This window comes from Oryctolagus cuniculus, chromosome 18, assembly GCF_051225735.1.
Source record: "Oryctolagus cuniculus isolate XC-2025 breed Fujian yellow rabbit chromosome 18, ASM5122573v1, whole genome shotgun sequence".
Lineage (NCBI taxonomy): Eukaryota > Metazoa > Chordata > Mammalia > Lagomorpha > Leporidae > Oryctolagus > Oryctolagus cuniculus.
The window spans coordinates 15,997,742-16,012,700 of NC_142884.1; the positions used below are offsets into that span (position 1 = coordinate 15,997,742).

At 42.4% G+C, this 14,959-nt stretch overlaps 1 protein-coding gene across 2 annotated transcripts; it reads right to left on the reverse strand.

Moving 5' to 3' along the window:
* Nucleotides 1-217: 217 nt before the first annotated feature.
* LOC149120796 (uncharacterized) lies at nucleotides 218-11,542 on the reverse strand. 2 transcript variants are annotated; one of them, XR_016224495.1, is made up of 2 exons: nucleotides 10,888-11,542; nucleotides 218-1,003 (listed from the first exon to the last, which is right to left on the reverse strand). XR_016224495.1 is itself a non-coding variant. In XM_089318737.1 (2 exons), exons 1-2 carry the CDS (start codon nucleotides 11,131-11,133, stop codon nucleotides 333-335), a joined length of 723 nt encoding a protein of 240 aa, XP_089174863.1. In that variant the 5' UTR covers nucleotides 11,134-11,542; the 3' UTR covers nucleotides 218-332. The 2 variants fall into 2 exon arrangements, 1 of the variants encoding a protein (XP_089174863.1); XM_089318737.1 differs by having other exon boundaries at nucleotides 11,082-11,542.
* Nucleotides 11,543-14,959: the final 3,417 nt, after the last annotated feature.

Here is a 14,959-nt window from a genome sequence, read left to right on the forward strand (position 1 = left end):
GAGCCAGGACCCCCGCCCCACCTCAGGACCCCAGGGTTGTTGGTCCTCAGCAGACCTACCACGTGGAGGTGAAGTCAGAGGCGGGGCTGCATGCAAAGGAAGCAGGAAGGACAGAGGACGCAGGCTGGAGGATAAGGGGTCCGGCTTTATTCTTTATATGTTGGGGGGAGGAGGGTTGTGTTTTTGGAGGGTGTTTTCTGTTTTGTTTCGTTTTTCTTTTTTTTTTTTTCCTTTTTTGCCATTGCTGAGCTTTATTTTCTTATGCTAGAGGACGCACGCCCAAGCTCAGACTGGCCGAGTGTGGGGCACCCTATTCATAGTCAAATTCTCCTTTAAGCTTGGGGATACAGGTACTCTGCTAGGTCGTCAGGCTCCTCATCATCGAACAAGCCATACATCAGCACGAGCTCCCCAACGTCGTGGGGCAGCAAGCCCAGGGCGCAGAGGAGTCCAGATGGATGTTGTGCAGATCGGCGGCCAGCGGGTCCTTGGCAGACTCGGGGCGCTACACCTGGGAGCCCCCGGGGCCCTGCTCTTCCTGCGCAGGCGCGCTGAGCTCCCAGCATGCTGGCAGCAGTGGCAGTGGCGGCAGAGGCAGTGGCAGCGGTGGTGGGGGCGGAGGCGGCGGAGGAGGCTGGCAAGGTCAAGGCAGCCTCGAGCGCCCCGCCTGGCGGAGTCTTTCTTGTCAAGCGCCCACCCTCAGGGACTTCGGGAACAGCCCCGCGGCAGCCTCTGCCTGTCAGCCTCGAAGGGACTGCGAAGCGCGCGCATTGGCGACTGCCCTGAGCGGCAGCACAGCGGTGCCCGTAAGCGAGTGACGGCATGGCACGGAGGGCACAGGGCTCGGGACATACCTTGATCACACACTCATCCAAACACAGCTTTGCCAATAACTCTTGTATCTTCTCCCAGTCAGGACAGGGGGTCTTTTCTAAAACAGCTTTCAACATCCCCAACTGCTCGGGGGTAAAGGCCGTGCGGCTGTGGCGAGCACACCTGGGTGCTGCAGAGGGAACAGGAACAAAGGGCTTTGGTTTGCTTTCAGAAAGAATCCATTGGCAATACTAATGCCAGCTTTGGCTCCAGCAGCCACTGCATGCATTTCGGGAGCGACCCGGTAGACAGCAGAGCTCTCAGGGTCTCTCCTCTTTGCCTGGGTCTCCCAAAGGAATGTTGGAAAATGCACCGTGGAAGGCAGAGCCTGATCTCATGGTCATGCATTTTCGACGTGAGCTTGAGCTTCACGAGGGGAAGATGTCCTGCTGCCACACACACACACACACACACATACATACATAAATACAAACCCACACACACAGAAAGCCACAGACACAGAAACTCACATACACAGAAATACACACACATACAAACTCATACATGCACACCCACACACCCATGACATACATACATACACATACATACATAAGAACCCACACACTAACACAAAGAAAGACACATACAGACACACACAGAAAGAAACACACATATACATACACACATATGCAAACATATATACAAACCCACACACAAACACAAATAAGACACACACAAACAAACATAAACATACACATACACATACATACATTCATACACACCCACACCCACACCCTGTGAAGGCAAGTGCCAAGCTCCCAGTTTTCTCCCAGCTCATGAGAAAGACAGAGAGAGAGACAGAGAGAGAGAAAAACTGCATAGGGCTTTGGAGGAAGCCCTCAGCCATGGAGGGGTTGGAAAGAGATGGAGAAAGAGCCGCAGGCAGAGGAGGAGAAGGAGGCCAGAAGCACATGTGCGTGGTTAGAATGCAGCCACTGGGACCGGCCCCTGGGAGGCCTTGCAATGCTGGGTTCCTATCCCAGAGTCCCAGTTGGTGTCCCAGCTGCTCCACTTCCCACCCAGCTCCCTACAAATGCACCTGGGAAAGCAGTAGAAGATGGCCCAAGTACTCTGACCCCCACACCCACATGGGAGACCCAGATGGAGCTCCCGGCTCCTGGCTTTGGATTGCACCAGCCCTTGCTCATTGCAGCTACCCATGCAAATACACATGCAAAGGAAATGGTTTTTCATTTTCAGAAGGCGCCTGGCATTGTGGCAGAGTGGGTAAAACCCACCACTGGCAACACTGGCGTCCCATTTGGACACTGGGGCAAGGCCCAGCTGCTCCACTGCCTATGCAGCTCCCTGCTCATGTGCCTAGGGAAGCAGCAGAGGATGGCGCAAGTGATGGGACCCCTGCACCCATGTGGGAGAGCTTATTTTTATTATAAAACTCACATTCGAGGATAGACTTTCATTCTTTTTTCATTTTTTAAAAAACGATCGATTCATTTCTTTAAAGGTCAGAGTTACTCCCCAACTGGCCACAATGGCTCGAGCTCTGCCAATTCAAAGGCAGGAGCCAGGAGCTTCTTCTGGGTCTGCCATGCAGGTGCAGGAGACCAAGGACTTGGGCTGTGTTCTACTGCTTTCCCAGGCCATAGCAGAGGGCTGGATCAGAAAAGGAGCAGACGGGACTCGAAGTGGCGCCCGGTCTTAAAGCGGCACCCATATGGGATGCCTGCCCTGCAGCCCGGGGCTTTAAGCTGCTGAACCACAGCGCCGGCCCCATCAACTCACTCTTTCAACACACGGTTTTCAAAGAGAAAGATTGTGTGTGTCTCCAGACAAGAAATGCACTCTACACTAGGTTTTTCCAATGCAAAGGAAATAGGAGGAAATACAGAGAGACTAAGAAATGCATGGAAATAGGAGTCAAAAACCGAGCTCATTCTGGTGCAAAAAGAATGTTTTGGAATGCCATGCATAACTTCTTCTTCCTACCTATTTTCCCAGGAACTTTCTGAAGACCTCTTATCTGCATAGGTGGATTCCAAACAGTTTTTTCCCCAAGTCAATATTTTAAAATCCATTTCCATGAACTTTTCTAGTACCCTTGCGTCACATGGACATTTAAAATATCTGAACAGTGCAACTCGGAAGCAAGTGGAAAACACAAGCCAAAGACTGGAAGGTTTTCTGTGCCAGCAACATCAGAGTTTCCGGGAGACCCAACTGGCTGCCATGTTAACTGTATCCAAAGGATAGGAGAGATGGACACTTGCTCACTGCTGGCGGGAGCCCTGCAGCAAACTGTGCTCCTGTTTGCTCCATTGCCAGAAGCCAGCGATCCCGCAAACGGCCAAGCTGGTGCCGGCATGGCTTGGCCTACCACCAAGCAAGCCCTGCACAGCCAACCTCTCGACCACCCACTTTGGCCACTTGCTCACTCGACATCAGGACGTGGGCCGGCAGTATTTCCAATGCTGCTGCTTCTCCAGCGTCTGCACTTGTCTTGCCCCTTGCCCAACTCGGAAGTAAGTGGAAAACACAAGCCAATGACTGGAAGGTTTTCTGTGCCAGCAACACCAGAGGCAGCGACACCGAGAGAACCCATGGGCCTCAGAAGCTCAGGGCCCTTGTCTTGTGGGCACGATGGGCTCAAGCCTCTTTCTCAAACACTGTGCCGGGCCCGGGAGCAAGAGACAAAGAAAAGGCCCCACTCGGGATATACATAACCAAAGGGGAGAGCTGAGGCGACAATTCAGTAGCCTAGGCAACGCAGTGGGAGTCCACAGGAGAAACTGAACCGGTACAAACTCTTTGGGTAGAAGCCAGAGATCAGAAGCTAAATACCATCAATCTGCTCAGCCGTGCGGTATTACTTACCTCCTGAATAAAAAATAAAATAAATAAATAAATATAAATAAATAGAGAGAGATTTACCATGGATCACCTGAGGGTGTCACATTTGTACACCCGTAACCCAGAAGAACAAAGCAGAGCTCTCAGGCCACTCCCATCTGAAGCCTCCAGGGATCCTCCAACAGCAGGCAGTCAAGTTAACACAGACATAGCAGAAAATAAAAACCTCACAGTGAGGGAAGAAGAATTAACAATGCCAACCAACAAACACAAAAATTGAGGGAGCAAGAGCAACGATGACACTATGACACCTCGAAATAAACAAAACACCCCAAGACAAGATTATGAAGATAATGAGATAGAAGAAATGCAAGATACGGATTTCAAAAAATTTATGATAAGAACATTTAGAAGTTTTCAAAAGCAAATCCTTGAACTACAGAAATCCTTATTGGACAGGACTGAAAATCTCTCTCATGAAAATGAAATTTTAAGGAAGAATCAAAATGAAATGCAGAAACTAGTAGAACAGGAAAGTGTGATAGTGAAGAGAAATCAAAACGAAATGAAGAGCTCAATAGATCAAATGACAAACACATTAGAAAGTCTAAAAAACAGAGTCAGTGAAACAGAAGAGAGAATATTGGACTTAGAAGACAGCACAGGTAAACATACAGCCAAACCAAAGAAAAAAAGAGGAAATTAGAAATCTAAAAAATATTGTTGGGAATCTACAGGATACGATTAAAAAAAAACAGCATTCGAGTTCTAGGAGTTTCTGAAGGCATGGAGAGAGAGAAAGGATTAGAAGGCCTTTTTAGTGAGATATTAGCAGAAAATTTCCCAGGTTTGGAGAAGGACAGAGACATCCTAGTAGAGGAAGCTCATAGAACCCCCAGTAAACATGCCCAAAAGAGATCCTCACCACGACACGTTGTAATTAAACTCACCACAGTGAAACATAAAGAAAAGATCCTAAAATGTGCAAGAGAGAAACGTCAGATTACTCTCAGAGGGTCTCCAATGAGACTCACAGCAGACTTCTCATCAGAAACACTACAGGCTAGGAGGGAATGGCAAGACATAGCACAGGTGCTAAGAGAGAAAAATTGCCAGCCCAGAATATTATATACTGCTAAGCTCTCATTTGTGAATGAAGGTGAAATAAAGACCTTTCCCAGCAAACAGATATTGAAAGAATTTGTAGCCACTCGTCCGGCCCTACAAAAGATACTTAAAGATGTGCTACATTCAGAAACACAGAAACACGGCCATCAATAGGAAAGAAGGTAAAGGAAGAACACCTACCAGTAAAAGAGCATGGGAAGCTCAAAGCATATACTAGAAAATATCTCCGGGAAAATGGCAGGGCCAAGTCACTATGTATCAATAGTCACATTAAATGTTAATGGACTTAAGTCTTCAGTTAAAAGACACCGATTAGCTGATTGGCTTAAGGAACAAAACCCAACTATTTGTTGCCTACAAAAAACACATCTCTCTAACAAAGATGCATGCAGACTGAAAGTGAAAGGTTGGAAAAAGATATTCCATGCCAACAGAAACCAAAAAAAAGCAGGTGTAGCCATATTAATATCAGACAAAATAAACTTTAATACAAAAACTGTTCAGAGAGACAAAGAGGGGCACTATATAATGATTAAGGGTTCAATTCAACAGGAAGATGTAACTGTTATAAATGTATATGCACCTAATTACAGGGCACCGGTCTATTTAAAAGATATGTTAAGGGACTTAAAGAGAGACTTGGATTCCAATACAATAGTACTGGGGGACTTCAATACCCCACTCTCAGAAATAGACAGATCATCCGGACAGAAGATCAACAAGGAAACAGCACATTTAATCGACACTATTGCCCAAATGGATCTAACAGATATCTACAGAACTTTCAATCCTACATCTAAAGACTTTACATTCTTCTCAGCAGTGCATGGAACCTTCTCTAGCATTGATCACATACTAGGCCATAAAGCAAGTCTCAGCAAATTTAAAAGAATTAGAATCATACCATGCAGCTTCTCAGACCGCAACAGAATGAAGCTGGAAATTAGCAACTCAGGAAACCCTAGAAAGTATGCAGACACATGGAGACTGAACAACATGCTCCTGAATGAACACTGGGTCATTCCAGAAATCAAAAGAGAAATCGAAAACTTTCTGGAAGTAAATGAGGATAACAACACAACATATCAAAACTTATGGGATACGGCAAAAGCAGTATTGAGAGGCAAGTTTATAGCAATAGGGGCCTATATCAAGAAATTGGAAAGGTACCAAATAAATGAGCTTTCAGCGCATCTCAAGGACCTAGAAAAACTGCAGCAAACCAGACCCAAATCTAGTAGGAGAAGAGAAATAATTAAAATCAGAGAAGAAATTAACAGGATTGAGTCCAAAAAAATTACAAAAAATCAGCCAAGCAAAGAGCTGGTTTTTTGAAAAAATAAACAAAAGTGACACCCCATTGGCCCAACTAGCTAAAAAAGAAGAGAAAAGATCCAAATCAATAAAATCAGAGATGAAAAAGGAAACATAACAACAGACACCACAGAAATAAAAAGAATCATCAGAAATTACTACAAGGACTTGTATGCCAGCAAACAGGAAAATCTATCAGAAATGGATAGATTCCTGGACACATTCAATCTACCTAAATTGAACCATGAAGACATAGAAAACATATATAGACCCATAACTGAAACAGAAATTGAAACAGTAATAAAGGCCCTCCCAACAAAGAAAAGCACAGGACCAGATGGATTCACTGCTGAATTCTACCAGACGTTTAAAGAAGAACTAATCCCATTTCTTCTCAAACTATTCAGAACAATCAAAAAAGATGGCATCCTCCCAAATTCTTTCTATGAAGCCAGCATCACCTTAATCCCTGAGCCAGAGAAAGATGCAGCACTGAAAGAAAATTATAGACCAATATCCCTGATGAACATAGACGCAAAAATCCTCAATAAAATTCTCGCCAATAGAATACAACAACACATCAGAAAAATCATCCACCCAGACCAAGTGGGATTTACCCCTGATATGCAGGGATGGTTCAACATTTGCAAATCAATCAATGTGATTCACCACATTAACAGACTGCAAAAGAAAAACCATTTGATTATCTCAATAGATGCAGAGAAAGCATTCAATAAAATTCAACACCCTTTCATGATGAAAACTCTAAGCAAATTGAGTATAGAAGGAGCATTCCTCAATATAATGAAAGCAATTTATGAAAAACCCACGGCCAGCATCCTATTGAATGGGGGAAAGTTGGAAGCATTTCCACTGAGATCTGGCACCAGACAGGGATGCCCACTCTCACCACTGCTATTTAACGTAGTTCTGGAAGTTTTAGCCAGAGCTATCAGACAAGAAAAAGAAATTAAAAGAATACAAATTGAGAAGGAAGAAGTCAAACTATCCCTCTTTGCAGACGATATGATTCTTTACTTAGAGGATCCAAAGAACTCTACTAAGAGACTATTGGAACTCATAGAGGAGTTTGGCAAAGTGGCAGGATATAAAATCAATGCACAAAAATCAACAGCCTTTGTATACACAGGAAATGCCGTGGCTGAGAAAGAACTTCTAAGATCAATCCCATTTACAATAGCTACAAAAACAACCAAATACCTTGGAATAAACTTAACCAAGGATGTTAAAGATCTCTACGATGAGAATTACAAAATCTTAAAGAAAGAAATAGAAGAGGATACCAAAAAATGGAAAAATCTTCCATGGTCATGGATTGGAAGAATCAACATCATCAAAATGTCCATTCTCCCAAAAGCAATTTATAGATTCAATGCCATCCCAATCAAGATACCAAAGACATTCTTCTCAGATCTAGAAAAAAATGATGCTGAAATTCATATGGAGGCACAAGAGACCTCGAATAGCTAAAGCAATCTTGTACAACAAAAATAAAGCTGGAGGCATCACAATACCAGATTTTAGGACATACTACAGGGCAGTTGTTATCAAAACAGCATGGTACTGGTACAGAAACAGGTGGATAGACCAATGGAACAGAACAGAAACACCAGAAATCAACGCAAACATCTACAGCCAACTTATATTTGATCAAGGATCTAAAACCAATTCCTGGAGCAAGGACAGTCTATTCAATAAATGGTGCTGGGAAAACTGGATTTCCACGTGCAGAAGCATGAAGCAAGACCCCTACCTTACACCTTACACAAAAATCCACTCAACATGGATTAAAGACCTAAATCTATGACCTGACACCATCGAGTTATTAGAGAACAATGGAGAAACCCTTCAAGATATTGGTACAGGCAAAGAGTTTCTGGGAAAGACCCGGGAGGCACAGGCAGTCAAAGCCAAAATCAACTGTTGGGATTGCATCAAATTGAGAAGTTTCTGTACTGCAAAAGAAACAGTCAGGAGGGTGAAGAGACAACCGACAGAATGGGAAAAAATATTTGCAAACTATGCAACAGATAAAGGGTTAATAACCAGAATCTACAAAGAGATCAAGAAACTCCACAACAGCAAAACAAACAACCCACTTAAGAGATGGGCCAAGGACCTCAATAGACATTTTTCAAAAGAGGAAATCCAAATGACCAACAGGCACATGAAAAAATGTTCAAGGTCATTAGCAATCAGGGAAATGCAAATCAAAAGCACAATGAGGTTTTACCTCACCCCGGTTAGAATGGCTCACATTCAGAAATCTACCAACAACAGATGCTGGCGAGGATGTGGGGAAAAAGGGACACTAACCCACTGTTGGTGGGAATGCAAACTGGTCAAGCCACTATGGAAGTCAGTCTGGAGATTCCTCAGAAACCTGAAGATAACCCTACCGTTCGACCCAGCCCTTGGAATTTACCCAAAGGAATTTAAATTGGCAAACAAAAAAGCGGTCTGCACCCTAATGTTTATTGCAGCACAATTCACAATAGCCAAGACCTGGAACCAACCTAAATGCCCATCAACGGTAGACTGGATAAAGAAATTATGGGATATGTACTCTTTAGAATACTATACCGCAGTAAAAAACAAAAACAATGAAATCCAGTCATTTGCAACAAAATGGAGGAATCTGGAACACATCATGCTGAGTGAAATAAGCCAGTCCCAAAGGGACAAATACCATATGTTCTCCCTGATCGGTGACAACTGACTGAACACCAAAAAGGAAACCTCCTGAAGTGAAATGGACAATATGAGAAATGGTGACTTGATCAGCATAGCCCTGACTGTTAATGAACAACTTAATACATTATCCCTCTTAGTATTTTTTTGTCTGTTCTACTTAATATGACTGGTTTAATTCTGTAATTATCACACAGTTATTCTTAAGTGTTGAAATTTAACTGAAATGTGATCCCTGTTAAATATAAGAGTGGGAATAAGAGAGGGAAGAGATGTACAATTTGGGACATGCTCAAGCTGACTTGCCGCAAATGGTAGACCGGCCAATGGAAGACACTTCTCTCTGCCTCGAACTCGTTCAAATAGATAAATAAATCTTTAAATTAAAATTCTGTCTCATTTATAAACACTTTCAAAGTGTGTTTTCAAGTCCCTGATTGCATCATTTCTAATATTTATACCTCTGGAAGCACACATCTTCTCATTTGTGCAGTTCTTTACATGATTGCTAATACTGAATTTTCCAATAAAGTCTTGTTTGTGTTCTCTGAGTTACAGAAGCAACTCTACTGAATATTTCAAGATTCCTTTTACAAGATCACTTTGATTCTTTAAGAACTGGACCATTTTAAAGGCCACTTCTCAGCTAATCAGTCGAAAGCTAGTGTAAACTGAGACCCCATCATCATTTGTGACATAGCCTACGGTTCCAATATATTTAGCAACATTTTTCCTTCCCACAGTCCATAGTAGATGTCAAATTCTCATGTAGCCGGTAGCAGGGTTTCCTAGACCCCATTTCACAGTGGGGCAGCCCTTCTTCACTCCCCACTTGACACAGCTAGGTCTCCTCTTGTTCATGAGGCTTGGAGCCCTAGATTTCCCTGATGTCATGTTAGCAACTCTAGCCTACAGCCAGGTTTGCATGCGTCAGTGAGCTGTCTGGACTTCAGCACCTTCTCACATTTGGTTTTGGATATCCTCTTCATTTCGAGTGCCTGAATATATTGCTCACTCTAAGTGAGGCTATATACCTCTAACTTCATTTTATCTAGTTTCCACTTGCTATAAGGTAAATATGTCCCCACAAAGTTCAAGTGTTGGAAATTTAATCACTAATCTAGCTATTGAGAGGTAAGAGCTTTAAGAGGTCATTAGGTTATGAAGGATCTGACCCCTCATGAATGGATTAATGACAGCAGTGAGTTGCCACGGGAGTGGGTTCCTTATAAATGGCTAACTTTGGGGCAGACATTTGGCACAGTGGTTAAGAAACCACACGGGAAACCCTCATTCCATATTGGAGTTCCTGGGTTCTGCTCCTAGCTCCACTCCCAACTCCACCTTCCTGCTAATGCACACCCTGGCTTAAGTGCTTAAGTCACTGCCAACCACATGCGAGACCTGGATTGAGTTCCTGGTTTCCAGCTTCAGCCTGTCCTAATCCTAGCCTTTGTGGGCATTTGTGCAATATACCAGTGGACAGGAGAGTTCTCTCCAATTGACTCTTTTATTCTCTCTCTGTGTGAATGTTTCATTCTCTCTTTCTCTGTGATATTCAATAAATAAGTAAATATTAAAACGGCCTGCAGCACCAGCATCCCATATGTGCACTGGTATTAGTCCTGGCTGCTCCTCTTCCAATCCAGCTCTCTGCTATGGCCAGGGAAAGCAGTAGAAGATGGCCCAAGTCCTTAGGGCCCTGTGCCCATGTGGGAGACTGGAAGAAACTCCTAGCTCCTGGCTCCTGGCATCAGATCAACGCAGTTCTGGCCGTTGTAGCTATTTGGGGAGTGAACCAATGGACATAAGATCTTTCTCTCTGTCTCTCCTTCTCACTGTCTGTAACACCACCTCTCAAATAAATAATAAAAATCTTAAATAATTAAATAAATAAATGGATGAGTTTGGCTGTCTTTCTGCTTGTAGATGCATTTGTGGTTCTTGCCTTTCCACCCTCTGCCATGGAATGATATATCAAGAAGGCCCTCACTGCATGCTGATACTCTGATACTGGACTTCCCAGCCTCTAGGACCATGAGAAACAAGTACCTCTTGTTTTTCGCTGGAACGCGAGGTGAGCCGAACCTCAATAGCCCGAGACACCGGCAGGCAAGCGGAGAGAGGAGACTAGAGGGAACGACCCCCGGGGGGGGGGGAGTTCACAAGGCTAACTGGAAGAGAGAGAGAGAGAGAGAAAAAAAAAGGCGACTAGTACGGACACGGGTTTCTCTCTCTCCGCTCACCTCTCAAGGGCGAGCAAGACAAAGAGCAGGCGCCATCTTGGACATACGTCATAAGCAGAGCGACCTCAGGTCTGCACCGGCCCTGAGCCTAGCAGAAAAACCTGACTCTGGGCGGGGCGAATTAACAGGAGATTAGGACCTAGTAAATTTATGGTGCTACTGAACTGAGACTGTGCAAAAAGAGATGGTGGGGGAGAGAACTCACGGAATTCACGTGAGCACTCTCCAGAGACGCTACAATTCCGTAACTTTGGCAACCCAGTGGGAGGCTGAAGGAGAATTTGAGCCCACTCTGAGGGCCGAACAGATTCCCTGTGGGGATCTTGGGAAAGAGCTTCCGATCTCTGGCTCCTGTGGGTATATCATTTGCCTGCTAACTACCTCCAACTTCGTTCAGCTGTGCGGAATTACTTCCCTTTTGAATCAAAAAAAAAAAAAGAGAGAGAGAGATTTACCACGCCTAACCTGGGAGTGTCACCTTTGGCACACCAAACAGAGCTCTCAGGCCACACCCATATCAAGCCCTAAGGCTCCATCAAAAACAGATAGTCCACTTAATCTAGAGTCATAGTATAACAAGAAAAAGCACCACAGTGAAGAAACCAAATATCTCCAATATGCCAAATAACAAACGCAAAAACCGAGGTAATAAAAACAAGGAAGTCACTATGACGCCCTCAAATGAAAAAGACACCCCAATTCAAGATTATGAAGATGATGACATAGAAGAAATGCAAGAAGCAGATCTCAAAAAATTGAATTATCCAGTTTATAAAACAGTTACCACAGCATACAGCAGACACCACTTCAGATGTTTGGAATGCAAACCTACAAGAAGTGCTTGTATGTTATCACAAACTTGATACAAAACATTTCAATGATAGTATGAGAGATAAAGTTCCAACACAGTCTCAATTAAGACTGTAGACCTAAATGTCATAAATTTAAAATTAAGAATTAGAGTACAGCATTTATTACATATAAATAAGCACAGCGGGTTTATCTGAGTAACACAAGGCTGGATTAACATGAGCAGAGTGAATAATATAATCCAGGAGCTAGCAAACTTAAGATAGAAAATACTTCAGGTTTTGTGTGCCACATGCAGCCTGTGTGACACAGTCTTCTTTAGTTATGTTTGCCTGCTTGCTTTATAACCCCTTAAACATACAAGACCATTCGTAACTCACAGTCCAAAATGCAGACTAGTTTCCCAACAAGATATAGGTGGAGTATTCCTTATATAAAAGGCCGGGACAAGAAGTGCTACAGATTTTAAAGAGTTTTTCAGAGTTTGGAATATTTCACAAATTTTATCAGCTGGGCATTTCTCTTCTAAAAATCTTATTCTGTAATGTTCTGAAACTTGAAAAATTTAAAGTGTCATTTAGGCAGTCAAGAAGTTTTGGATTTTAGATAATTACAGGTTTTAGATTTCCTGTTAGGGATGTCCAACCTTTACAATTCAAAACCACATCATTGTCTCAATAAATACATAAAATGTGTCTGATAATATCCAATATCTATTCATGCTTTTTAAAAAATTATGCATACTCTAAGAACATAACTCCCTTAACCCAACAAAGATTATCACTAGAAATTTATGGCAAACTTCCCTTCTGAATGCAGTCTCAGAAAGATTTTCTTTAATATTCGGAACAAGGAAAGGATGCCTACCACACCTACTTCTACTAGGCAAAAAATACTAATGGTACAACATTTAGAAGTGGGGATAAACAACACCCTCACTATAGAACAAATGATATGATTGTTTATGCAGAAAAACTCAGAAAGTACAAATAATTGGAATTGACAAGAGAGTTCAGATGTTCATAAGATTAATATATCTGTCTATCCATGTGTCCGTTAAATGGGTGATCTTACTCGTTAGGAGCTCCCAAAGGAACTATATGAAGCAAGCCTCTTCCACAGAGAATCCTGCACTCACTTCTACAAGAGCAATGGGATCCTAGTGACCTGAGATTATCCCTTTTAGAGGATTCAGCAGTCCTTAATGTGAAGATCTCAAGTTCAAGCTCCTATCCAGTGATGGAACCCAACATTTAGTCTCCTGCTGCTGGCATTGTTGTTGCTACTTGCCTCCAGGATAAACCCAGCATCTGTTCACCATGCTAACTTTGATTTCCAAATGCTGGAGCTGATTGACATTGCTGCTTGTTAGATTTTTGTCCTTGGAGATTTTTCTGATACCAAAAGTACTTTATTCAAGATCTTGCTATATTATATAGAAAGATATTCTAGACCAAAGTGTGATTTATAAAAACTATTACATACAGAAAATACATTGGAAACAATCTTTTCAGATGACACAGCATAGGTAACTTGTTTTCTCTTCTGCATTTCCATATCGTCTATTTATAATCTGTTCATTTTTATAACAAAGAAATAATATATTTTATTTTTAAAAAGAAGTTGTGTACAGGACATGGTTCAAAAGCTTTTTGAAAGTATTTCTGAAAACACCAAAGAACACTTATCAAACATATACCTGCTTTTTAAATAATATCTGAATTCATTCTCATAGAAATCCTCATTATCCTTATTTTTGCAGGATATTGAGGCCCAGAAATGTTGAGTAATTTGTCCAAGAACTGGGATTTCCATTCAGGAATACTTATTCCGAGGCCAGTGCTTTTTCTACATAACTATGCTGACTCCCACAGACAACATTTTCATATTACCACCTGCCAGTTCCAATCAAGAGATAGTAATTAAACAATTCTCTGCTTTTGACAATAATATTTAAGCTACCAGCACTTTAAAGAAATTAATATGAACAGCTGTTTATCTAATGGAAGATACTGTATCTCAACACAAATTACATACTATTACAGAAAAAAGTCTCCAATGTGACACAGTTATGATGCTTTTACAAAACAGGTTTAATTACATTATTTATTAGAGGATAAAGCATAAAAATGTTGTTTACTGACCAATATATTTATAAACATGTTCCATTTGCTTAACAGAGAAACACAAATTACAGTAACAATGATATACCTATCAAATTGGCAAAAATTTAAAATAGGAATAACCAGATAGACAAAAAGTGAAATTATCGTATATGTTAGGAGATAATGCAATTGGTAAAAATTTGCTCAAGAACAAATGATACATGCACATGAAAAACATATTTGGCTTTTTACCTAGTTTTGTTTTTTTGTTTTTTTTTTTTTTTTTTTTTTGACAGGCAGAGTGGACAGAGAGACAGGCAGAGAGAAAGGTCTTCCTTTATGTTAGTTCACTCACCAATGGCCGCTGCGGCTGGTGCACTGTGTTGATCCGAAGCCAGGAGTCAGGTGCACGGCCCAAGGACTTGGGCCATCCTCCACTGCCCTCCCAGGCCACAGCAGAGAGCTGGACAGGAAGAGGAGCGACTGGGACAGAATCCGGTGCCCCGACCGGGATTAGAACACGAGGTGCCGGCGCCGCAAGGCGGAGGATTAGCCTAGTGAACCATAGCACCGTCTGGCTTTTAACCCAATAATTCCTCTTGTGGGAATTTATCCTAATGAAAAAATTTCAGTTATGTATATAAAGATTTAGCTACATTAGTATTATAATAGTTCATTTTTCACTACTCTAACAAAAATATTTGATGTTGGGTAACTTTATAAGGAAAAGAGGTTTCTTGTCTCACAATTCTGAAAATTGAAGGGCATGGCACCAACATTAGGCAGCACTTATAAGGACTTCATGGTGACTGGCAATGCGTGGGATGAGGCACTGCAGCCCAAGACAGGAAACCATAGAGCAATTCAAGAGGCAGTGTTGCTCTTAGACTAACTTCTCTTTTCCCTTCCAAATACCACTGTCAGGAATTTGTAACAGGTAGAACACAACGCTTCCTACCCAAA

Coding starts and splice junctions, on each gene's coding strand:
- LOC149120796 (XM_089318737.1), bottom strand. CDS start 11,133: ATGACGTATGTCCAAGATGGCGCCTGCTCTTTGTCTTGCTCGCCCTTG. Junction 1,004..11,081: donor GTCTTGCTCGCCCTTGAGAG/GTGAGCGGAGAG, acceptor TTCCCTCTGCAG/CACCCAGGTGTGCTCGCCAC.